This window comes from Aquarana catesbeiana, linkage group LG08 (assembly GCF_042186555.1).
Source record: "Aquarana catesbeiana isolate 2022-GZ linkage group LG08, ASM4218655v1, whole genome shotgun sequence".
In the NCBI taxonomy this organism is placed as follows: domain Eukaryota; kingdom Metazoa; phylum Chordata; class Amphibia; order Anura; family Ranidae; genus Aquarana; species Aquarana catesbeiana.
The window spans coordinates 92,574,096-92,599,753 of record NC_133331.1 but is presented as its reverse complement, the minus strand read 5'-3'; the positions used below and the strand labels follow the sequence as shown (position 1 = coordinate 92,599,753).

General features: G+C 43.4%; 1 protein-coding gene across 3 annotated transcripts in view; it reads left to right on the top strand.

Moving 5' to 3' along the window:
- SUFU (SUFU negative regulator of hedgehog signaling) overlaps nt 1–25,658 on the top strand; it is a 95,610-nt gene that overhangs the window by 58,056 nt on the left and 11,896 nt on the right. For 2 of the 3 annotated variants that reach the window (XM_073596148.1, XM_073596147.1), the window contains exons 9-11: nt 9,450–9,584; nt 16,897–17,035; nt 21,772–21,840. In XM_073596148.1, coding sequence (XP_073452249.1) covers nt 9,450–9,584; nt 16,897–17,035; nt 21,772–21,840 — 343 coding nt within the window. The remainder of the gene's footprint in view (nt 1–9,449; nt 9,585–16,896; nt 17,036–21,771; nt 21,841–25,658) is intronic. The other variant, XM_073596149.1, reaches the window with a different exon arrangement.

Here is a 25,658-nt window from a genome sequence, read left to right as displayed (position 1 = left end):
ACGCAGAAGCGAACGCATACGTAAGTCCCGCCCACATATGAAACCGTTGTTCAAACCACACGTGAGGTATCGTTGCGAACGTTAGAGCGAGCGCAATAATTCTAGCCCTAGACCTCCTCTGTAACTCAAAACATGTAATAAGTAAAACATTTTTAAAGCGCCTATGGGGATTTTTAAGTACCGAAGTTTGGCACCATTCCATGAGCGTGTGCAATTTTGAAGCGTGACATGTTGGGTATCTATTTACTCAGCGTAACTTCATCTTTCACATTATGAAGAAGAATTGGGCTAACTTTACTGTTTTTTTTTTTTTTTTTAAAGCACAAAACTGTTTGTTTTTTTTTTTTTTTTTTTTTGTTTGTTTGTTTTTTTTTCGTTCCAAAACAAAATACGTTCTAAAAATTGCTGCGCAAATACCATGCAAGATAAAAAGTTGCAATGACCACCATAGTATTCTCTAGGGTCTTTGCTAAAAAAAACATATATAATGTTTGGTGGTTCTATGTAATTTTCTAGCAAAAAAAAATGATGATTTTTACATGTAGGTGAGAAATGTCAGAATTGGCCTGGGTGGCTAGTGGTTAACATAATTCATACAGCACCCCCAGTCACTGCAACTGTTAGTGAGATAAATAATTTGTTTGGGCCAGCTTAGTCCAAACAGACTAAAGTTAAATAAAACATGGATATTGACTTTAATTTGATTCTCTGTCTCGCAGAAACCACCCTTTGAACCCATCAGGGGAATTTTTACAAGCAAAGTAGCCTTTTTTGTGGCTATAATGTCTGTCAGACATGGATCTGAACTTGTGGGCCTTTCCCCATACTTCACAATACAAAAAATATATTTTTTTAAACCTTATTGCTACATGAACAGAATACCTCAAATTTAAAAAAAAACCCTTCAATGTAGCAGCCACATATTGCATGACAATTTCCAATAAGGCCTAACAAAGTGACATTTGAGATACTAAAGGAAGTGAAGAAAAAGAGAAAAAAAAAGGGTGGTTGGGGGGGGGGGGGGGGGTGGCCTGGGGTAGGGGAAGATGGAGGAAAGGGCCATGGAGGCCACCCTTGGAGGTGCATCCACCAGTTTATAAGACCTGTTTGAAGTGACGGTTTCTAAATCTGTCTGCACAGGCAAGTGAGCTCCATCACTACTACTGAACATGCATGACACAATTGCCTTTTTCAGACTTTCACACTGCTGGCTGCAGTGGGAAGCTCTGCCTGGTTCTGTTAATCACTGATTGCTAGGATCCTGTAAAAGGCTTCTGTAATAAGGGAAAAAAGCAGAGCCAGTCTGTGTTAGTAGATGCCATATCCTAGTGAAAATTCAAAAGTGCTTGTATAGTGCACAGATTAGCTGCCTGTGGCAAATCAAATATATAGCTGTCTTTTCACTCATTCGGGTGGAAGGAGCAGTGTAATGGCTTAGTATTAAATACTGGGGTCTGGGATACTGCCTATATACACACAAGGCTTTACCCCACACTTGTACAGGATTTGATTGACAGCAGCAGTAACCAATGGCTCCTGCTGTTGCCTCTATGCCTGTGAGGAGAGAGCGAGGGTAGCAATGCTGCTCTCGGGTACAGCGCTGGATTGAAAGCGGAACCATGTAAGTATTTAGGGTGGGGGCTGACACTGGAAGGTTTTTTACTTTAATGCATAGAATGCATGAAGGTAAAATTAAAAAAAACCCTAAGTCTTTTAGAACCACCTGAACACCCCGGATGGGGCAGAGATGGTACTTATCTGGATTGGTCCCTATGGCCAGTAAGCCAACAATGACTGTACTCGGACCCTGCGTTCAAGAGCTGGGGTGGCCTGTGTAATTTCTGCCGGTCAGTGCTGGATCTTGCAGTTATCAATTTTAGGAGTACAGTGTACCCAGGGACCTAATTGGCAGGGTGCTAAACAGGTCCAGGACAGTATTTCCCATAGGGTTGAGTCCAGCCCCTAAAAACCCTGTGGGGCATGCCCACTATGATGGGTGAAGATTGGGCCTGTGGGCCCTAGAGCTGAACTGGTGGGTGCCTTTGGGTATCAGTGGAGCAATGTGGCAATTCCCCTTCAGTGTTTTCCTGTTTTGGTACTTTTTGGGTAGATTTCAATTATGTAGCAATGGTGGCAGCTCATAAGGGGTGGTCTGGCACCGCGAGTGTATGATTACATTGTCGTGCAAGCCTGCTCATGTATGGGTGCCATTTTCATCAGTCCTGATCACAGCACGTGCATTTGAGCTGTCTGAGCCTACTCTGCATGTGGAGATCTTATCGTACTGCTCTGGAAGTCAACCTGCTTCAGCTCATTGTAACTCAAGCCCTGCACCGCAGCCTTGCCGCTTATCAAAGCACAGAAACTATTTGAACACTTGTCAGCTACTGGTGGGTACTACCTCATAGTGTTCGTGCTTAGGTGACCACTTCCCTCTGGGCTCACAGGCCTTTTAACCCTCAGCCATGGCCTCGTTACAGATAGAGAGGTGGGGGAGGATGATGGGGTGGGCCCCCAAACTCCTCGATCGGGTAGGGAGAACCTCCTACAATTTTTCCCTGCGGTGACTCAATAAAAGGGTCAGATTAGTTCTGAATCCCTGCCTTTGTCTGGTATTTCCACTGTTGCAGGGGCACAGTTCTTTACTTTGTTTCAAGGGAGGAATTTTCTGCAGATATATCTGGACTGCGTGATCAGCTCTCAGGTGTTCCCACTGCCTTGCAACACTTGGGATGTAAGTGTAGGCCATCCCCTTGTCCCGCCTCTCCTTTTTAGCTGGGATGAGGTGTTGGTGGAAATTCTTCAAGAAAAGATGAAAGCTGTGAAAGATATGGAATCCCCTGTGGACAAGTCCTCCCAGGAGGAATCTTGGGGTCCAGGGCTGTCTGTCTGGTGAATGTGGTATGCACTAGTCTACCGCATCTGGAGTTCTAATATTCCCATCGCTCACGTTCCTGGAAAAGGCTCAGAAGTAGCGGCTGCTGCAGAAACAGCCAGCTAGAGACTGGAAACCTCACAAGCCATATTTGCCAGCACACCACGGATCACCAAATGTCATACGAGAAGTTTTATTGAAGATGCATCACAAAAGGCAAAGTGCAATGTTTTGGAGCTGTGCAGGATCCCTTCATCAGGCATGGGATGATCACATCCCATGCCTAAAGTTTCCAAGTACTTTCCAGTTCCCCCTGACTCACAAGAGGAGATTGTGTCAATTGGGCTTACTGGAGAAGGTCTTTCTCACCACCAAAGCATTTTGCTCACCAGTACCTCATGGAGAAGGAATGCCACAAAAAATGGGGGGCATCCAGCTTTTGACCCTGGCTATTTCATACATAAGATCTTAGTGGATGAGGTCCCAGTCTTTAAAGATGCCATAGATAAAATATTCAGGCATCCTTCTGTCTGGTAGGAGTGGCTCTGCAGCTGGTGGTAGCTGTAGTGGGAATTTTCCAAGCTCTTAAAGTTTGAGCTAATCATGTTCTCTGTTCCAGAGAATAGGATCCAAAAGATCCTTCCTACCATTTGGCAGCTCCTGGAAAGCTTTCTGAGAGCCTTGAGTTTTTTGGTGGATGCCTTGGAAGACTTTATATGACAATTTTTACTGGCAGGCCCCATGTCAACGTAAGAAGGATCCTATGGCTCAAGCAAATTGAGGGGCAGCTCTTTTGAGGGCAAACACTTATTTGGACCATCGTTGGATGTGTTCATCCAGAATGTCACTTTTACCACTTAAAGGTGCTGAAGGTGACAAGTCAGAAACCAGTGAGACCTTTAGAATCCAAGAAGAGTTGTTTTCTTAAAGTGGTTATAAAGCCTAAACATTATTTCTTTCTCGAACATCACGGGACACAGAGCCACAGTAATTACTGATGGGTTATATAGGTATCACTGGTGATTGGACACTGGCACACCCTATCAGGAAGTTCAACCCCCTATATAATCCCTCCCCCTTGCAGGGATACCTCAGTTTTTACGCCAGTGTCTTAGGTGATGGACGTGTAAAGATGTCCTTTGCTGAGCTCCAAAGGGAATATCCTAAGATCCTATACTGGGGCAAGCCAGGCGAACCGGATCCATTCAAAGTGTCTTTTCATGGCCGAATTGAATGGTACCCGGGCCTCGTGTCCGAAGAAACGAGGTTTTACCTGTAATGCTTCTCTTTTTAGAGAGCTGGACCCCGCAGATCAGAAAATGGCTTTAAACTTCCTAATTTCTGGCGAGGTGCTTTACGGTCCCAGAACTGTTGGATCCCCCTACTGATGGGGGCCCCAGTCTCTGACGGTTTTTTCAAACGGAGCCCACCGTGAGAGGTGAAGATTGGGTCTGTGTAAACAGCACCCTGCGGCTGGATAAGGTAAGAGGAGATTCCACAGAATTTTTGAGTTCTAGTGGCTTTTCTCCTTTAAGGTAAAGGCATGCTATGCCTATTGTGACCACCGGGGGCTGCCAAGAGCACAAACCTACACATGCTGACTCTGTCTCAGGTGTTGTAATCGCTGTTTATGTCCCAGCGTCTCAAGCAGGCTGCAAACAGGTAAGGTGGAAAGGGGGATTTCTCATGTTTGAATGTTCCCCCCCAGGCTAGAGAGGGGCCACAGGGGTCTAGAAAGTGGTTATACCACCCGGGCTCTGCGGCCTAATGGCCACCATCTCTCAAGATAGCCGTTCAGGCAGATGAGTACCATCACAATTGAGTACCATCAAGGGCCAGGTTTCTGCTTTATCAGTATTATTTCAGCATCCACTTGCTTCGCATTCTTTGGTCCGAAACTTTATGCAGGGGGTGATGCGTCTTAATCCTCCGGTTAAAGCGCCCCTAAACCCCTGGGACTTGAATTTGGTCCTGGCTGTGTTACAGAAACAGCCTTTTGAACCAATAAGTCAGATTCCTTTTGTCTTGTTGACAAGGAAATTAATTTTTCTGGTGGCCATCTCTTCTGCTAGAAGAGTATCAGAATTAGCAGCTCTTTCCTGTAAGGAGCCTTATTTGATTATACACAAGGATAGAGTGGTACTACGCCCTCATCCTAGTTTTTTACCGAAGGTGGTTTCTGATTTTCATTTAAACCAAGACATTGTTCTACCTTCCTTTTTTTGCAGATCCCTGTTCTCCGGAAGAGAGATCTCTACATTCGTTGGATGTAGTAAGAGCAGTTAAGGCCTATCTAGGGGCAACTGTTCAGATCCGCAAGACGGATGTTTTGTTTGTGCTGCCAGAGGGTCCCAATAGAGGACAGGCAGCGTCAAAAGCTACCATTTCTAAATGGATTCGACAGTTGATCATTCAAGCTTACGGTTTGAAACAGAAGATTCCTCCGTTTCAGATCAGGGCACATTCCACAAGGGCTATTGGTGCTTCTTGGGCAGTGCATCACCGGGCCTCTATGGCTCAAATCTGCAAGGCCGCAACCTGATCTTCAGTTCATACATTCACCAGATTCTATCAGGTGGATGTGAGAAGGCATGAGGATATCGCCTTTGGGCGTAGTGTGCTGCAGGCAGCGGTACAGGGTCCTCGGGTCTGATTGCACCCTACTTGGTCGTGGTTCCCTGCCCTCAGGTAGCATTGCTCTGGGACATCCCATCAGTAATTACTGTGGCTCTGTGTCCTGTGATGTTCGAGAAAGAAAATAGGATTTTTTAAAACAGCTTACCTGTAAAATCCTTTTCTTTCGAAGGACATCACGGGACACAGAGGTCCCGCCCCTCTTCTAATACACTATATTGCTTGGCTACGAAACTGAGGTATCCCTGCAAGGGGGAGGGATTATATAGGGGGTTGAACTTCCTGATAGGGTGTGCCAGTGTCCAATCACCAGTGATACCTATATAACCCATCAGTAATTACTGTGGCTCTGTGTCCCGTGATGTCCTTCGAAAGAAAAGGATTTTACAGGTAAGCTGTTTTAAAAAATCCTATTTTATCTTCATGCATTCTTTGCATTAAAATAAGAAATGTTTAGGTAGTAGTATCCCCACTGTGTGGTTCCTGAACACCTTGCGTCTAAGGAAGCATTTGGCTCAGAAACATGTCCAGTGTCCAGCACAAGTCCTAGAAAGGTTCAGATGGGTACTGAACTTTGAGGCCAATAGAAGGAGTAGCCCTGATTGACATAGCGTAGCCTTTCACCACTGCAGCCTTGATTGACAAGATTCCAGCTCTGCCTAGGTCAAATCAGACGCCGGGGACATCACTTTCTGTTCCACGGTCCATGCTGGTCAGTGTGGAGCTGCTTGGTTCCTTTGCTCCTGGAGAAACACTGATCCATTCCAACCAGTTGCTCAATCCTTTCCAGCTATCCGGAACAGTCAGCACCTCCTCCTCCTCCCTGGTTTTTTCCTTACATGTCTTGCAGAGTTCTGGACACACTCTGAAGGATGACTGCCTTCCTTTTTAACCCTTAATACCCCTTTCTATGGATTTATCACCATCCTGCTATTGCAGCTACAGACTATACCCCTAAGGATTACTCCATCTGGAGCGCCAAATAAACACTGACTATAATGCGAAATTTTAGAAACCAGCCTTGGTACACCTGGAATACTTGGGCTAACTCTTTTATTCCAGGTTGAAGGTACTGCTCCCGCAGGAGAAATGCCTGTCTCTTCGATCCCGGGCTGAGTTTCTGATGCCTTTTGGTAAATTCTGTTCAAGCCTTCATGGTGGTCCTGGGGAAGATGGTAGCTGCCTTTCATGTGGTCCTCTGTGCGCCGCTTCACTCCAGAGCTCTTCAGCTCAATATTCTCCTGGTTTGGGGCAACGTCCTTGGATCTGTCATTGCATCTGACTCCCGAGACCAGGTCAGCTCTAAATTGGTGGATATGAATGTGGATGCTGGATACTGGTAAATTCTTCCTTCCTGTGAATTGGAAGGTACTGACCATGGATGCCAGCTTGTCGGGCTGGGGAGGTGTTCAGGAGGACCTCTCAGTCCAGGGAATACGGTCGTCAGAGTGAAAGTTGACAATCAACATCCTGTAATCATGCAATTCTGCTAGCGCTCATGCACTGCTCTGTCTGTCTTCTGGATCCCTCTGTCAAGATAATTGGCAAGTGGACTTCAGCTGTCAGCAGCTGAAAATGGGAGAATGGGCTCTTCACCAAGAAGTGTTTGCAGAGATTTGTCTGGACAGGTTTGTGTCCCCAACAAGAGATCCTCCAGTGTTTCTGGCGGATGCCTTAGTGACTCATTGGGATCCATTTTCTGATTTATGCATTCATCCATCCTGCTTTACAGTCACTAGCTTTAACAGCATGGCTGTTGAAGCCCAAGTTTTGAGAGATAGAGGAGTCGGTGAGTCTGTAATCCCTACCCTTCTTAAGGCTTAATTTACGTGGCTGCTGAGACCATTTGTTAATGTGGTTCGAGCCGCTAAGTGCTGTGTGTAGGTAGCCCACTTAAGTGTATGGGGAAGCTGCAGCTGAATGGACACAGACGATTGTCCCAATATGACTGGTGAGTAGCACCAAATGCACACGATCTGCGTTTGGGGTAGCTCACAGGCACCAGCGCAACTGTAAAATAGGGACGAGCGGCTTTGCAGCCACTGCATCACCATACATTTAAATGGACTGCCTGCACGCAGCAACTGGCAGCTCAAGCTGCATTTACACATGGCTCGTTCATAGTCTACGGGCCAAAGCGCTCATGGGATTGAGGCTAAAGGCTTTAAACCTAACCTCCACGAAACTGTACCATCGTACATGGAAGGCTTACTTCTCCTTGTGTAAAGCTCACAATTTTTATCCCCAACAGTCTGGCATGGTTTTTTTTTTTTTTCTCTTCCCAGCCAGGTGTGGAGATGTCTCTGGCTTTAAGTACCATCGAAGGACATATCTCGGCTTTGACTGTGTGCTTTTTCATAGACCTTTCAGGTCCTGCTCCTTGGTTAAAGCCTTTGTGCAGGGTGTCGCACAGATGGTTTCAAGCCCCCTGTCTACGTGGGACCTTAACTTGGTCTCGTCTATTTTGCAGTCTTCTACTTTTGAACCTCTCCAATTCTCTTGTCGCTTCTTGAACACAAAGTTGTCTTTTTGTGGCCATTACCTTGGTTCACAGAATCTCTGAGTTGGCTGCACTTTCCTGCAAGGAACTCCTTCCTGGTTCTTCATCAGGATTAGGTGGTGTTGAGGCCTTGATCCTCTTCCTTACCTAAGGTGGTTTATTTTTTCCACCTGAACCAGGACATTGTGTTACCATCTTTTGTCTTAATCCTACAGCCTAAGGAGAAGTTTATTCATTCTTTGGTCAGTATTCACGATTATCTGAAGTCAAAAAGCTTTATTTTGACTTTGATTTCCTGTTCTGCTTGAGAGTCCTTGCAAGAGTCATGCTTTTTAATCTACAATTTTAGGTTAATTTGTGGGCTCATTTCCCAAGCCTATAGTATCAAGGACACAGAGGGCACATAGACCTAGCACATAATCGTCAATACATGTTTTATTTAATATAAATGGAGGTGAATATACTCACAAACCAGTACTTGTGTCATAGCATCATCATAAAATCATCCACTTAAATCCATATGCGAAAATCCACAACACTTGTAGTCACATCGGCTAACGTGTTTCAAGGTTTCCCTCTTCTTCAGAGCCTTCAGAACATGTCCATTTCACATACTTATATATGGTGTACTGACTCAAATGGTAGTACACCTTTATGGCCTTTGCGCCCTCTGTGTTCTATGCTTTCAGTTCATTTGGACTCCCCCCCCCAGTCTTTGGAAAGCAGCGAGAGGTGTGCATTATTCACATATACCAACATGTCAAGATAGTCTGATAACACGTTGGAACTTGCCACACAGCGCAGGAGAGTGAAATTTTCATATGCTCTGAACCTCTAATATCAAGGGCAAGGTTCCTCTCTTTCCTGGTCAAGGCCTATTCCACCAGGAGTATGAGTGCTTCCTGGCAGCTTCAGCATCCAGCTTTTGTTGTCCAACTTTATAAAGTTGCTACGTGGTCTTCTTTTCACATGTATGTTCTACCAGGTAGATGTTTACGCATCTGCAGACACCATTCTGGGGGGAAAAGTCTTACGGCAAGTATTGTAGGTGGGGTTCCCGCCTGTTGTGTAGCCAGGTTTGAGCATGTTTTGGCCTTGTTACTATTGCAAGTTCATAGGTTTCTGTATAAATTGGCCATAGTTATGTGTATGATTTTGTAATACTAGTAGGGACATTGTATTGGCAGCTCACCTGGGGCAGGTACCAGTTTCTCTGTAACAAATTAATAACCATATATAATTATTGGACATGGTGGTATTTGTTGATCCCTTAGGTGGGTTTTGATTAGGTAGATAAATCCTAAATGACCTAGTCTGCCTGTGAATGGACTTGATAGCTTTCCCTCTTGGGTTTTATTACCTTATGATTAGTTGATACAGTACTTTAATAATACCATAGTAAGCTTTAAATGTGTCCTTTCTGCTCTTTATTTTTTTAAGGAGTCGCAAAGACAGTTTAGAAAGTGAAAGTTCCTCAGCCATAATTCCTCATGAGTTAGTACGTACACGACAACTGGAAAGCGTCCATCTCAAGTTTAACCAGGAATCTGGCACACTCATTCCACTTTGTTTAAGGTAAGAATGTGTGACAAAGGGGCAAAAAAATCTCTTCATATAATTAAAGTGGTAGTAAACCGCTGGGGGTGTTTTTTAACCTGCAAGGCAATGTCATAATGTGCTAGTATGCATGGCATACTAGCACATTATGTGAAAATGAAGCCTGCCAGTGGCTCACTGTCACTGCTAAAGGCACTTCAATCTTCACCTGGTCTTCCTTCTGGGTTTGCGGACTCCGGCTGTGTGAGTGCTCAGAGCCGCAATGACGTTACTCCCGCGCATGCATGAAGGAGCTGCTCTTCACGGCACAGGACTCTGAAGGAATAGCACAGGTATGCCATTCCTTAAAAGCGCATGCACCGGTGTCGTCACTGGCTGCATGTGCAGTAAATATCTCCTAAACTGTGCACGTTTAGAAGATATTTACAGTACCTATAGGTAAGCCTTATTATAGGCTTACCTTTAGTTAAAATTCATGCATGTGAGTTTACTCCCACTTTAACAAGTGTTAAAGTAGCATTTAACTCAAATCTCAGCTATACCTAAACCTGCTACCATCCCCATTCTAAGCCTATTTTAACCCTGTAAAGGAAAGATGTCTATGCTTGCCTATTCCGAGGGCGCTCCAGTCTGGTCACCTGATTGGCACCGGCTTTAGTGTTGAGGAGTGACAGCAGATTCTCCATAGTAAGCCTATGGGTTACATAATCGTCCAGGCTCTACAGCCATTGTTGGCGATCTGTCCTCTTCACTTAAGCCGGCTGCTGGAGAGATCATATGACCGTGCCGGAGCGCATTGAGAATAGGTAAAGACGTCTTTCCTTACAGGGTAAATAGACTAGGCTTAGAATGGAAGTGGGGCAGTTTAGGATTTGACTGGAATTCTACTTTTAGGGATGATTCTTGGGAGCATATTTAGAAAGCAGTCAATGTGACAGTCACCAAACATTAACTGTAGGTGAAATTTCCTGGTGCATGTGTTTTATCTTACAGGGAATGATTCACTTGCAGTAAATGTTTGGTCAACTTCATGTATGCAAGTTTTAATAGGCAAATTTCCATTCTCTCCTAAATGATGGGGATTGCCCTGGAACAGCGTAATGTATTGCCATGGTGCGGGCAGGCTGGCCTGCTGTCACACAATAGCAACTGATGACACTGCATTCTGGCCCTAGACTGCCAGCTGGCTCACTTTCACCATGGCATCTCATGTTGATCCGGGGCAGATTGGGTCCAGTGCTCACAGCATCCTGGGAGAACCCAAACCGCAGCCTTTTTGGGAAGCACTGCTCAGTAGAGATATGTGCTTGCAGGTCCTACTGTCACCATACAGAGGTAGAAGAGAATAAATCCTATTTAAAAACACTGCATTAGTCCATAACTGCTAATTAAACACTGCGGGCATTTATAAAACTAGTGCAGCCTTAAAGCCCCTCTTCAGGATAAATTTCCATAAAATGACCAGCGTCAACACTAGGGGAGTAAAGGGCACCTACGTTCTTGGTCTCCATCGTACCACTGGATTTGCAGAGGGGAAACTTTTGGTGAAATATATATATAACTGGCTCACAAGATCAATAAAAGAAAACGCCTAATGCCAAATGCTACTCAAATCTGTTAAAATCTGGAGCACATGGAGGTGTTCACACTGTAGCGTTATCGTTGCCTTGCATCGCCCCAAAGTAAAATGAATACTGCTTGCAGAGTTTGGCAGTCAATGCTTCACAACAGTTTTCGTTCATTTCTATTGAAAAGCACCACAAGTATTCCTTGAATGCACTGTGAACGCACCTATGGGCGTGTACAGTGCCTTTTAAGGTGCTGTTTCAAAGCTTCAAAAGTGATCATTTTCCCATTTTTAGCCTTGTCAAACTAAAAAAAAATTGTCTCACAGGGTTTGAGGTGTGTTGTCTGATGCGACATGAACGAATGCAACATAATCATAGGCTCGTTAATGCTTTAGATGTGTTAATGTGTGTTAAGGGTGCTGTGGAATTCAACGCATGTGTGAAAGAGCCCTTAAATGCATACGAGGGCCACAATTCATGGTTGATTTTAAACTGATAACCTGTAACGGCTTTTAAAGCATTGGCCTATGGACAATCTTGGGTACCATAGTTTTTTCACTATTTCATGAACACTCATAATTTTAAGACTTAATATGTTTGCTATCTATGTACCAGATGCAACCCCATCTTTAATATTTTAGTAAAAAACTCCCCATTAACCCTTTTACTGCCAGGTTTGTACATCTGGCTGCAGCCACCTAAAGTGTGTGTGTGTGTGACAAGCTGGCTGTCAGATGGAAGCAATCTGACTGGTGTCTCATTAAAGAGAACCTGTCGCCAAAAAAACTCATCAAATAGGGGACTTATTGTCCCGTGTTATAAAAAAAAAAGTTAAAGTGGTTTAAAGTAGTTTTCTAGCAACAAAATGCAGATTTTAAAGCATGCAAAAAGTAAGTAATAGATTGCCTTGGTAGAAAAGTGGTTAATGTACAGGTCCTACACAGAAGGGGCTAGTGGAAGAGCTGATGTGTTGTAGAATTTCATTGGGAGCACACTGGATTTATGGCAGATCAACAGGTATTTTTCTGTATTTGCGATGCTTTAATAGGGCTAAAATATGGGGGATTGTGGATGTATTAGAGAGATGTAATTTTTTTTTTTTTTTTTTTTTGTGCCCTGACATATGCTGTAAAGAGAACCTGGGAAGTTGAAAAAAAATGTGAGCTCCCTCTTGCGGTTTTGTACAAAACTCCAAGGCTGTCCTCCTGATCCACTACTTAATGAGTCACCTGACCTGGAACAAGCTTGCAGGTAGCCTTAAAACACTCCTGCATGGTTCTTCTAAGTCACTGGCTCCTTAGTTAATAAAATGAGGGATTATGATAACCCTAGCGCTTGAACCTTTTTAAAACCAGTCAGTAATGCCCTATTTTTGTCCTAACAGGTTTACTTTTTTAAGCATCGCTCTTTGAAGCCCTCATCTCACCTATTTTATGCTTCATTTTCTCACCAGTTGCCTTTTGTAACTGTAACTTTACTACTTCAGTTTTATCTCTAATCAAAAATAACCTATTTTTAAATTGTAAATTTTCATATTTTTTTGTATCAAGTTATTGTCAATATACTTGTCTTAATTGTACAGGGCAAAGGCTGGAAATTCATAGACCCTGCTACCTTCAGGTGTGCGTTTGGAGAATTCCCTCTTTGGCATATCCCTATAAACCTACCCTACTCCATGAGACTTCATTATTTTATTTTTATTTATTTTTTGTTAGTGTCCTGTAGGTGATGGACCTCTTCTCTCTTATCGAGACATATCTTGCTTAATTAGTTCTTGTGTTCTTCAAATAACTCTTCAATCAACCTCTTCATTGCCTTCTATTTAAACAATAGAAACGGTACATCTGGATCAGTGCAACTTTAGTAAAACCCTGGGAAACACAATGGCAGAAACCAGGCGCAAGGGAATCGCAGTGGAAGATTTCTTACTCCCAGCCTCTCATATGCCTGATGATTTGAATTCATTCAGTATGCTTGCCATTGTAAATATGTTTATTTCTACTGTGCGCAAAAGCCTTGAAATGGTCACACTTGATTCTCACCAACCCCCAATGGGTACTAAGACATTTCCCATTCATAAACAATGGAATGGGCAATTTATGACAATTGGGTTTCTCCTGAAATGTTTTTCACCCCTCTGAGAATCATTGCTGAGCTACATCCAGCGGCAGAATAATTCACTAAAAAGTAGTTAGATCCTGCTGTCTGTCTTAAACCAACATTTTTCTGTGCCTTTTTGAAGAGTATTCGAGGATTCTACAGACAAAAAATTTGAGATACTTTTTTTAAAGGATCTCTTTATCCTGGCTGGTTCAGCCACGCTACAAACTATTGCTGCATTTTCTGTTAGTCACACCACAGATAATTGGAGTAGGGCAATGAAACAGGATCCTGTCTTTGCAAAACAAACTTAGAAAAATACTGCTTTCTGCCTTACTTTTCTGTATTGGCACCCTAGAACATGTCACAACACAATTTTCCAGAATGGTTCCCATGTCTGTCCATATGTGCAGAATCTTATGCTAAAAGTCTGATCAGCTGAAGCTTCTTTGGTGGTTTTGAAGGAGGACATCTTTGGAGAGGAAAGTAATAAAATTATGTCACAGGAGGAAAGGTTCTTCTGCAGTTAAAGTCTCCAAACCCCCACATGTCAGGGCTTTTATCTCCTCAGAGTGCCACGTCGCTGTCCTCCAGGCTTTATTTTTAAAGCCAAATTGCAGCTCTTTGGTGCAAGACTTGGCACACACAGCCCACTGAGCCTGCCGTAAAGCCGATTTCACAATGGAGCGCCCTGACTCCTAAGGGTTGGGTGATGTTGTTAGAGTTTGCATTCTTATGTCACAGACCTAAGTATTCAATCGGTTTCAGTAGATTTCAAAATGCTTCCCCTCCATTGTTTCTTTTCTCAAACCAACCAAAATCTGCCAATCTGGACAACCAGATTTACAAACCAAGCAGTGGTTGTTCCAGTCCCTTTTTGAGGACCGTTTCAAGGGACTCTATTCAAACATGTTCATGGTACCAAAAACCAAAAGGGTATTTGTCCTATCCTGGACCTAAAAGCCCTAAACCAGTACCTTTTTTACATTCACAAGTTTAATGTGGAATCCTCAAGGTCAACTATTGCCTCTCTGAGACGAGAGGAATACTTGGCATCAGTATACATTTAAGATGCTTACCTGCACAATACCATTTACACACCTCATTAGTGCTTTCTACACTTAGCAGTAGGAGACAAACCCTTCCAATTTTTCAAACTGCTATTTGACTTCTCTGCACCTACCGTATTTTCCGCACTATAAGGCGCACCTAAAAGCCTTATATTTTCCTCCAAATCAGCCGTGCGCCTTATAATCCGGTGCGCCTTATATGTGCACTGAGTTTGCCCACACCCTCTGCAGTCTGCATTCAGTGCTGTTATATACAGGATGTCACCTCCTGTTCTCTGCTCCCCCCTCCACAGTGTGCAGCACTGCTACCGTTCAGACAGGATCTCACCTTCTGATCTGCTGCCCGCATCCATTCTCTGCTCTCTTCACGGCTCCCTCTCTGTGCTCCCTGCCTCCTCAGTCTTCTTTTTTGGCTCCCATTCTGTGCTCCTGCCTCCACAGTCTTCAATCTCAGCTCCCTTCACGGCTCCCAGCCTCCACAGTCTTCATTCTCGGCTTCCACGGCTTCAGAACTCCCGCACTCTGCATTTCTCCTGACTCCGCCCACTGAGTTCTCTGAGCCAGGACTACAGAGAGGGCATCAGGCATTAATGTGCGCTGACAGTACTAACTGTCAGCGAACATTGGGAACACTTGCACTGTTCTGTAGCAAATGTAGGGTAGGGCATTTACCCCCCCCCCCCCGGCTTTTGTTTGCTTGTTTTTTTGTAGACCATATGTTTTAGCATGCGCCTTATAATGCAGTGCGCCTTATGTATGGTCAAGTACAGAAATAATCCCCGTAATTGAGACTGCGCCTTATAATCCGGTGCGCCTTATAGTGCGGAAAATACGGTAGTCTATATCAAGCACCAAGGGGGGAACCAGGAGTCAGGCAGCCTTGAAGTAAGTGTGATCATATCTTGGACAGAAAAGCACTGCCCAGCAATCTCTGCTGTTCACATCCTGGCAGAGAATAATTGTAAGACTGATTTCCTTGTCATCCCATGGACCGAGGGGAATAGTCCAAACCTTTTTAATTAGGGGACCCCAGGCATGGACATCCTGGCCTCCGGGTTCAACAGACAGTTACCCTTTTTTATGGCCAAGGATCCTCTAACTTTGGCATCTGATGGTCTGGTAACTCCATGGACTCAAAACCACAGCCTCTGTATGAAAAACTGACATTTTGTCCTGCCTACAGGGACTCAAAATGGACACCCTGCCTCAAAGTCCACTATTACCAGGTTGATAAGACAGCTCATCGGTAAAGCCTGGTATACACAGTTCTGTTTTTTCGTTCAACCTAGCAGGCTGAACGAAAACAGGAACTGAGGAGCTTGCTGTACTAACAATGTGATGTTAATACATTGATCTCCCTGCTGAGCTATTATGTTCTGACAGGGGGGCTGCTCCCCCATCAAAACACACCGGTCAGCATTCGCAGACATTGGCTGCCAGCGCTGTTCAGATGCCAGTTGGCTGCTGGTTTTCCAACATGCCCGTTCAACAGAAGCCGGACATACTGCTGTACACACTGGCTGAATGTCGGTCAGTTTCTTAGAAACTAAAAGATATGGTACCTCCGGTACGCTTACGTGTTCACTGCACCAGATTAGTGGGAATTTCCTGGCATTCTGCCACCAGGCATCTGTTACTCAGCTTTTTAGGGGCCACTTGGTTCCTTCAGCAGCGCTCTGTGTTGGTCTTTGACCCTATTCTGGCATTTTGGGCCAATTGCCACACTTCCGTTTGCCTTGTTGTTGCCCACCCTTTACATTGGGGACATCCCAGGGTCTGAATCTCCATCCTGTGTCCTGTACTGTACAATTAGGATGGAAATATTTTTTTTATATTTTTGTCTGTAAAATCTGTATCTTTAAGTACAGGACGCAGGCCACCCTCCCCTCTGTTCCTGTGTTATGCCCCGTACACACGGTCGGATTTTCCGATGGAAAATGTCCGATCGGAGCGTGTTGTCGGAAATTCCGACCGTGTGTGGGCTCCATCGGACATTTTCCATCGGATTTTCCGACACACAAAGTTGGAGAGCAGGAGATAAAATTTTCCGACAACAAAATCCGTTGTCGGAAATTCCGATCGTGTGTACACAAATCCGACGGACAAAGTGTCACGCATGCTCAGAATAAATAAAGAGATGAAAGCTATTGGCCATTGCCCCGTTTATAGTCCCGACATACGTGTTTTACGTCACCGCGTTTAGAACGATCGGATTTTCCGACAACTTTGTGTGACCGTGTGTATGCAAGACAAGTTTGAGCCAACATCCGTCGGAAAAAATCCTAGGATTTTGTTGTCGGAATGTCCGAACAAAGTCCGACCGTGTGTACGGGGCATAACTCTGCATTGCTTGCCAACAAACTCAGGCCTCGAGTTGTGGGGTATGTTTATAGGAGTATTAACCAGAGAGGGCGAGTCCAAAGCTTTGCCAGTGTCCAATCAGCAGCCTATAATCCAGGGTCTATGAATATTCACCCTGTGTCCTGTACTAGACTCCAAGATTTACAGATTAGTGAAAAACTTTCTTGTAGTCTTGTCTATTTTACACGATTTAAAAATATTGCTTAGATTTCTTTTTCTGCTTTCATCCAGAGGTAGATTGTTACACGGACGACACTTTACTTATAAAAGCATTACTGGGGACACAGCCATCACTTTTGTCTCTACGGGGGTCGAAGGAGCATTTGCTACAGAAGAGCATCCGTATGCAGCACACGGGCCTTGGCTCCAGGTGAGCAAATCCCTTTACTAGCCATGTAGATTGAATCCCCATATTTAAGTAGACCTACAATCAGCTGGTCATATTGCACAGTTTAGATGAATAATTTTATTGTACTACTGTATTGGTTCACATCCTATTATTGATTTTTATTAGATGATACTTTCTTCCATGTCAAGAGCTGTGACTGTGAATTTAGTTTGTCTTTTAACCTCATTGCCAGTTGGATATGCATTAAGCATGATGAAAGTGCTAGAAAGTTTCCAAGGTAAATGTAATCCTGTTCTATGCCGTGTGATGTGCTTGTTCTGTAACACTGCACATATCTGACATCCGATCAGTTTAGTGGAGCAAAACAGGTGAAATTTGTAATGTCAGGAGTGTGCAGAGGGTTTTCTCTTTCTACCTCTACTAAACCGCTCACAGATGTGTGCAAAGGGTTTTTTTTTTTTTTATAGTAGCAGCAGTCTCATGATTTTAACAATGTCTTAGAATCATATTGATCACCTTGTACATCCATTGTTCCACAAAAAGTTAAAAGAAGTGAAGCCTCTATCTGTATGTCTTCACTGCTGCACTGAAGCGTAGGCACACTGCTGACAGTGGAGGCTTCACTTGCTCTGCCAACTAGACTGATCCGCTGTCTGTGCAGAGGCTACAAAGCATCGGGGCAGAGAGCACAAAGCCTTTGCTGACAGCTTCTGAGCAGGGAGCAGAACAAGTTTGCTGCTGATTAGTGTAGCAGGTGAGGACAGGCAGAAAACATCCCGCATATTGCTCTGATAGTCACCACTTGGTCTACGCAGTGACTTGATACACTGCCTGCACAGAACTTCTAGGGTCAGGGAAGTAGTATGTCACCCAATCATAAGCAGCCTTATGAGATGACTGGACGTCATAACAGGAAATGCCTTGCTGCTGGAAATTTCCTGATCATTTTGCTCTTATTTACAAGGATTAACAGCAGCTACAGCAAAAGTGGGCTGTAGATTAAAGGATATTTAACATGCAATTGACATGCATACATTTATATGTCTGGAGTTTAGTTTTAAACAAATTTAATATATTGCAGCTTGCCAATTCTTAGATGTGGTGGCTGCATTTGTTTTCTTTTTTTAGATTTTCTTTCCTTTTTTTAGATTTTCTTTCCTTTATTTTCAGTTGGTGATCTGGCCAGTAAGTCTTGCTTTTCAACAAAACAAGCTCTGTTGCAGGGATGGTACAAACAATTTACCACCCACAGGGGTGCTTACAATAATTGGCTTTTATTTACGTGAAACCTTTTTCTCAAAAGGAAAAAAACTTCCTGAAACAGTTTATATAGTGTGAGCTAGAGTTTAGCTTCAGTTTGTTAATGCATCTAAATCTGCTAGTATATTTAACCCCCCCCCCCCCCCCACACTGACAGTGCTGCTGTACAAAGGGCACTCTGATACAGGAGATGTGTTATTGACCAGATCACGGGTGAGAGTAGAAATGAGGAAAAAAAGCCTAAAAATAAAAACTAATGCATCTACCACAACTAATAATTTGGTAACCTGCAATGTATATATAAAAAAAAAAAAAAAAAAAAAAGTTTTCTGTTTAATATCACTTTAAATATACTGTAAAGCATAGTTAACAGGTCTGTTTTAAAGACTCCCTCACAATACTTCCTCCTCAGCAGCTGCCTCTGAAATAGCGATGTCAATGACCCAGGAGAGCAGTAACATTACTCCTCTGGTCATGTGACCACACGCCAGCCTAGCAATTGGCTACTAGGCTTGTGCAGTATCACAGGGGAGCAGGTCATGTGCTCTTTCATATCCAGACGTCCTGGCTGTGGAGAGAAAAGGAGCTGCAAGGGAGTAGTGCTAATAAAAATATGTACAGGTTAGTCAGGATGCCCTTTATATATGTATGTATATATGTGTGTGTGTGTGTCTATAAGTATATATATGTGTCGATAGATATAGACACACACACTCTTATCTCCAGTGGAACCTTGGATTACGAGCATAATCCGTTCCGTTCCAGGAGAATGCTTGTAATCCAAAGCATGGATCTATTGTATGCAGTACCGCATGTGGCCGGGGGGGGGGTGCCGGAGAGACTCGGAGGAAACCCATGGAGAACTGTTTCCAAGGGTTTCCAAACGACAGAGGCTTGAATCCTGCTCGTTTTGCAGAACACTCGCAAACCGAGGTGTGTGTCTGTGTGTGTGTGTGTGTATATGTATTTGTGTATGTATGAATATACAGTTGTGCTCATAAGTTTACATACCCCGACAGAATTTGATTTCTTGGCCATTTTTCAGAGAATATGAGTAAGACGAAAACATTTTCTTTCACTCATGGTTAATGTTTGGGCATTTGTTATCAATCAGCTGTGTTTACTCTTTTTAAATCATAATCACAACAGAAACTACCCAAATGACCCTGATCAAAAGTTTACATACCCTGATGATTTTGGCCTGATAACATGCGCACAATTTGACACACTGGTTTGAATGGCTATTGAAGGTAACCGTCCCCACCTGTGATATGTTTGCTTGTAATTTGTGTGTGTATAAAAGGTCAATGAGTTTCTGGACTACTGAAAGACCCTTGCATCTTTCATCCAGTGCTGCACTGATGTTTCTGGATTCTGAGTTGTGGGGAAAGCAAAAGAATTGTCAAAGGATCTGTGGGAAAAGGAAGTTGAACTGTATAAAACAGTAAAGGGATAAAAAAAGATATCCAAGGAATTGAGTGCCAATCAGCAGTATTCAAACTCTAATCAAGAAGTGGAAAAATTAGGGGTTCTGTTGAAACCAAACCACGGTCAGGTAGACCCAAGTAAAATTTCAGCCACAACTGGCAGGAAAATTGTTGGCGATGCAAATAACTTCAGGTGAAATACAGGACTCTCTGAAAACATGTGATGTGGCTGTTTCAAGATACACTTAAAGATGGGCTGCATTGTCGAGTCGCCAGAAGAAAGCCATTAAAACGCAAATGCCACAACGTATCCCACTTACAGTACGCCAAACAGCACAGAGACAAGCCTCAAACCTTCTGGCACAAAATCATTTGGCGTGATGAGACCAAAGTGATCATGGGATGCATTAAGGTAAATAACATGATCCTTTGCAACCCCTTTAATTGATAAAACAAAATGGCTTCAACCAAACACTAACCATGAGTGAAAAAAGTTTTTGTGTTCTGATTCATATTCTCTGAAAAATTGCCAAGAAATCATAAATTCTGCCAGGGTATATAAACTCACAACTGTATATATAAATGCATGTAGCATTACATGTTTAAGGGTAGATTTAGAGGTGCATCTAAATATTCCTTGCTTCTGAAGCCCGATTCATGTTCCGATCCATGTTGAGATTGTGCTCTAGAGGCTACTGACAAGCGGTGAGGAAGCAATGTGATGTTTTCTCACTGCCTGTTTTAACCCCATTTTTGCCAGGGGCATTGCACACAGTTGCGGGGCATTTGCGGTGCTTCCCCATTGACTTGAATGTGTAGTGCTTGGCGAGCTTGCCGCTCACTACATGTTGGGTCAACTTTGCCGTGAAACATCGCACCTGCGGCATGTAAACACCCCTGTCTGCTGCTATTTGCTGGGCAATAAAAACATGGGTCAACCACACAATTTTGCCACCCTCTAACTGCAAGCCTAAATGAGGCCTAAGGAATGTTACCCCAACATTTCATATTCCTGATATGTGCCTGTTCCATGTACTTGTGTCATTATCCTGTTTTCTTTGTATTGCTTCCTTTGTGTGAAATACCTGGTGTTCCTGCTTTCCTGACTGACCATGAACTGACCATGCTAAGAATGAGAGCACATCTGTCTCAGTGTAGCTAGTTTTCTGGCTGTGCTGGGTGAACAGCCTGCCTGTCCTTCAGTAATCATACTTGTCCTGGCAACCTCCCCACACAGCCATTCACTGGGAAGAGCAGTGTATTGCAGTTTTTCCACCCCTAGCTCTTGAAGACCCTTATGCAGAGAACAGAAGTAATGTGATCACAAGAACGGTATTTATAATGTTTGTGTTTTATATGTATACATATTAGGGATGCCCTGATACCTGTTTTGTAAGAGTACCGATGCTTGTACTTAAATACTCGCCAAACCAATTATCGATATTGTGCGGTGTGATTTGAGCCCATACAAAATTAGTGGGCTCAATTGGAACTGCAAAGAATCTTCAAGAATGCGGTGGGATTCCTGTCCATATCAATCGCATGCGGTTTCCCGCACCGCTCCTGTGTCAACCCAGGCTGAAGTCACTATGGTTTTAGGTATTGGAGCATTTGCACAAGTACTCATGCAAATACTTCGTATCTGCACCAATATCGGTATAGGTGCAACCCTAATACATATACACACATGTTTTGATTTTCATTTGTTTTAAATTGAATGGGTTAGTTTACAAGGTAAATGTTTACGTATACTTTAGGAAATAGCTAGTAGTCATATAATGAGATCCTGCAGCACTTACAGGCAAATTTAGAAGTAATACTTGATATTTTATATGTTCCTTGTTACTGAAGGCTACAGTATGGCCTTGCACGTTTGTTGGAACACTAAGAAACCTCAGTGATTTATCAACTGAACAATTGTATAAGTGGTGTAGTCCAGAAAACTATGGCAAACTAGGGGTTTTGTATAGAAAGGTTTACATCCTCACTTGCTGCTGAAAGTCAGATCAAATAGTTGCCAATTACATAGAAACCTGAGAATAAAAGGCTGAAACTGTTTTATCTCTTCAGATTTTGTTGACAGAGGAGCTGGTGGAAAGGATGCTGGAAGACTTAGAAGATTTAAGCTCTCCAGAGGAAGTAAGCTCTCATTTGTATAAGTGAGGGGGAGGAAAGGCTTCTTTAAACCGCCAGCCTTTCTGCAGTCACTGCAGCCGGAGGCCTTTTCTTCAAACATGGGAACTTGCTGGAGTGTGCCATTTCTCCTGTTCAGTAACAGGGTCACGCATTCATAATTATTCATTTATTAACCCATGTTAAAGACTTCGTAAGCCTGCAAGCTGAATACATAACAAAGTAATAATATCTCTGTAAGGTTTGATGCCTGGTATGTAATAGAGCCTCATTTGCTCTATTAAAGAAATTATAGCAGAAAAATGATGTTACTGCTAAGGGTATTAATAACATTGCTGATCTGTGATGAATTGAATTACAGAGCGCTCTAAGGATTCTTACTAGAGTGTCAAAGTCATCCACTTCCATCTGAGAACACTCGTATTTATCTGTCCTGAGGATGGTGGGGATTTAGAACACAATGCAGAATAGATGCATTATGCAACGAGAGGGAACAAATATACTCACAATTGCTGTGTTTCCCTCTAGTGGTCAGAAATTGCACTGCAGTTGTTAAATTCATGTAGCAGGTTGAAGATGAGCACCCTGTAAAAACTGAACTAAGGCCCTACTCACATTGGCATTAAAAGTAGGAGCTTGAGGCGTGTTATTTTAACTCAAACTCCTAGTAAAGCGGTCTTCAATTGATTGTATGGACAGCACATACTGTACTGTTCACATTATCAAAACGTGAAGCAATGTGCGTCACTTTCCTGCGCTTAAAAAATGAAGTTTTGTGTGGAAATGGAAGGCGTTGAAGCATATCGGCTCTTTCCATTTAAGTCTATGGGTAACGCACAATAAACGCCCCAGCACACAACAAAATAGGTATCTGGGGTGCACATAAGGCATTTTCGGAAACGTTTTCCATGTACATTAAATGCGCTTCAAACTTGATGGACGACTCGCATTCATACTATAGATGCATTTGTTTAAAGTCAGTTCTTTGAGCTAGTGTGAACAAAAAAGTGTTGCAAATATGTTGATCCATTAATTGCAGATGTCTTTACAAACATATGTACCATGCTTTAAAGTGGTTGCAAAGGCTGAAGGTTTTATACCTTCATGCATTCTATGTGCAGAAGAGCCCAGGACTCCCTCTCCTCATTGCTATTGCTCACTGCTATTAATCACAGCCAGTGAGCCAATGAGGATAAAGCAGGGGGTGGGGTCAAGCTGTGGCTCTGTCTCTTATGGACACATAGAGCAGGGCTCGGGAGCGAGCACGCACCAGTGCCCCCATAGCAAGTGGCTTGCTATTGGGGGCACTGGTCAAGGGGGAGGAGCCAAGAGCATCAGCAGGGGAACCAAGAAGAAGAGGAGGAGGATTGGGGCTGCTCTGTGCAAAACCACTGCACAGAGCAGGTAAGTATAAAATGTTTGTTCAGCTTTAAAAAAAAAACAAAAACCTTTTAACACCACTTTAAGAGCTAGAGAATAACATTGGAAAATACTTGCATAACATACACTCTGTCCTATGTTTGTAAACCTCTCCAATATAATTTTTTTCAGGAATAAAACACAAAATTGATGTGTAATAAATGCAACACTGTCTGCTTTTTATCCCAAGTAACTGTTCTATTTGTTTCTTATGCTGCCAGTTTGCATTTGTACCCCCCCCCCCCCCGACCCCCACCTTCCTTCCCACTTACCCATAACTGCTGTGCTGAAATGTCCCAAGGGGTGCCAAATGATTCCTGTTACACACAAAAGCGTTGGCATGGAGATAATTGATTATGATCATAGGTGCTAAAACTCTTGCATTCATTTATGAAAGTGTCTGAAGGAAGAGATCTGTCTGCGCTTCCCCAAAGCAGCCCATTGCATAATTGCTTTTGTTCTCGTATACTGTAAGAGGTAGAATGTGGATGTTTGAATGCTGGTTGTCCGTGTCTAAGGTATAAATTGTCATAGACCTTTTACTGACCACTGGATGTAACTATAATAGTGGCCACTGTGTTTGTTTAAAATAAATTAATTTTCTTCCTTGTCTATTGAGGAACACAGAAATTCAGACACAGTCTGGTTGTACTGCCACCTTCAGGAAGATTGGACACTACAACTTCCTCTACCCAGGCAGTTAGAATCCTTCCTCAAATCTTAGTTGTGTTCTGCCCTCCATCTTGTGTTGTCAGTGACCTTTTATTTATCAGATTGTGCCAGAATGGGATAATTTACCACCAAAGCGTTCTATCCCCAGCCAAGAGTAGAACAAATGTCTGGAGTCTTATGCTGCAGTTAGATGGCTTGTTGCATGTATCAGAACTGTCCATATACATGTGCGGGGCACTATAGTTGCGTTGCAATGATGCTGATGACCTATCTATATAGAGCATCTGCCTTGACTGGCCTTCAAGGGTCGTTGCTTCTTTGACCCTGTGATGGAAACCATAATCAGTAATGTCATGAAAAGCTAGAGTGCACTACAGCCCCAACGTAGGAGGTCTAACAATAGGATGGTGCAAGCCCCTAGCAGTGATGCACTTAATTTCAAAGAGCGTGGGGTGAGGGGGCAGTGAGGCTACTGGTCCTGATAGTTTCTGGGTAGTAGTTAAAGCTTGTGCTGACCAGCTTGCTGGTTTTACAAAGCTTTTTTAATTTTTCCATACAAGCTGGTATTCCATCTTGTTTAAAGCAAACTGTTATCATCCCTGCCCCCCCCCCCCCCCCCCAATAAAGTGACTGAGTTTAAATGTTATAGGCCGAGTGTACTCACTTCAGTGGAAGCAAACCAACAACATATTAAAGTGGGCTTTCTTTCTTCCTATACTCCTAGTCTAGCTCACGTGCTGGCTCACCACAGGGTTTTTGTTGAGTCCAATACCCTGTTTTGTACACCTATGATTGTACTGCAATTCACTCTAGAAATTTGCAGATGATACTATGATTGGGAAGAGGTTCAGAATCTGGTTGGTTGATTGACAAATAATCTGACCTAGAATATTGAGAAAACAACTGTGGGGGAGAAGGTGATGGAGAAAATAAAAGTACAGTTAGGTAAATGCAGGATAGGCCTCTCTGAAGAGATGGGTTTTCAGGGATCATCTAAAAGCAAACTGAGTTGGAGATAATCAGACAGATTGGGGTAGGGAGTTCCATACGATGGGTGAGGCTCAGGAAAATACCTGAAGGCGAGCATGGGAGGAGGTGACTAGGGAGCTAGAGAGCAGGAGGTCTTGGGAGAGATGAAGAGAACAATTAGGTTGGTGTCTTGAGACTAGGTTAGAGATGTATCTGGGAGCCGAGTTGTGGATGGCTTTGTAAGTTGTTAGTATTTTGAATAATTAGTTGGGTGAGCGGGAGTCATGGAAAGGATTGACACAGTGGAGTAGCAGACACTGAGTGGGTTGGTAAGGTGGAATGAGCCTGGCAGGAGCATTCATAACGGATTATCCCCCCTTCAGTCTATGTAATGGTAAGCCAATGTGAAGAGAGTTGCAGTGGTCAAGGCGGGAGATGACTAGGAAGTGAATTAGCTTAGTGGTGTTGGTTAGAAAGGGACGTATTTTGGAGGTTAAGGCAGGAAGATTTGGAAAGTGATTGGATGTGGGGCTGAACAGATAGTTCAGAGTCCGGGATTACACCTAGAAACTTGGCATGCGGGGGATGGGCTGTTAGTTGTGCCATCAATCTTGACAGATCAGGAGATGGGGCATGTAGGGGAGGGAAAATTATGAGCTTGGTTAGGACTCGATCGAAGGGATTGAGTTTGAGGAAGTGGTGTGACATCCAGGTCGATGCGTCTGTTAATAGACTAGTGATATGTGAGGAGACTGAAGGAGTGA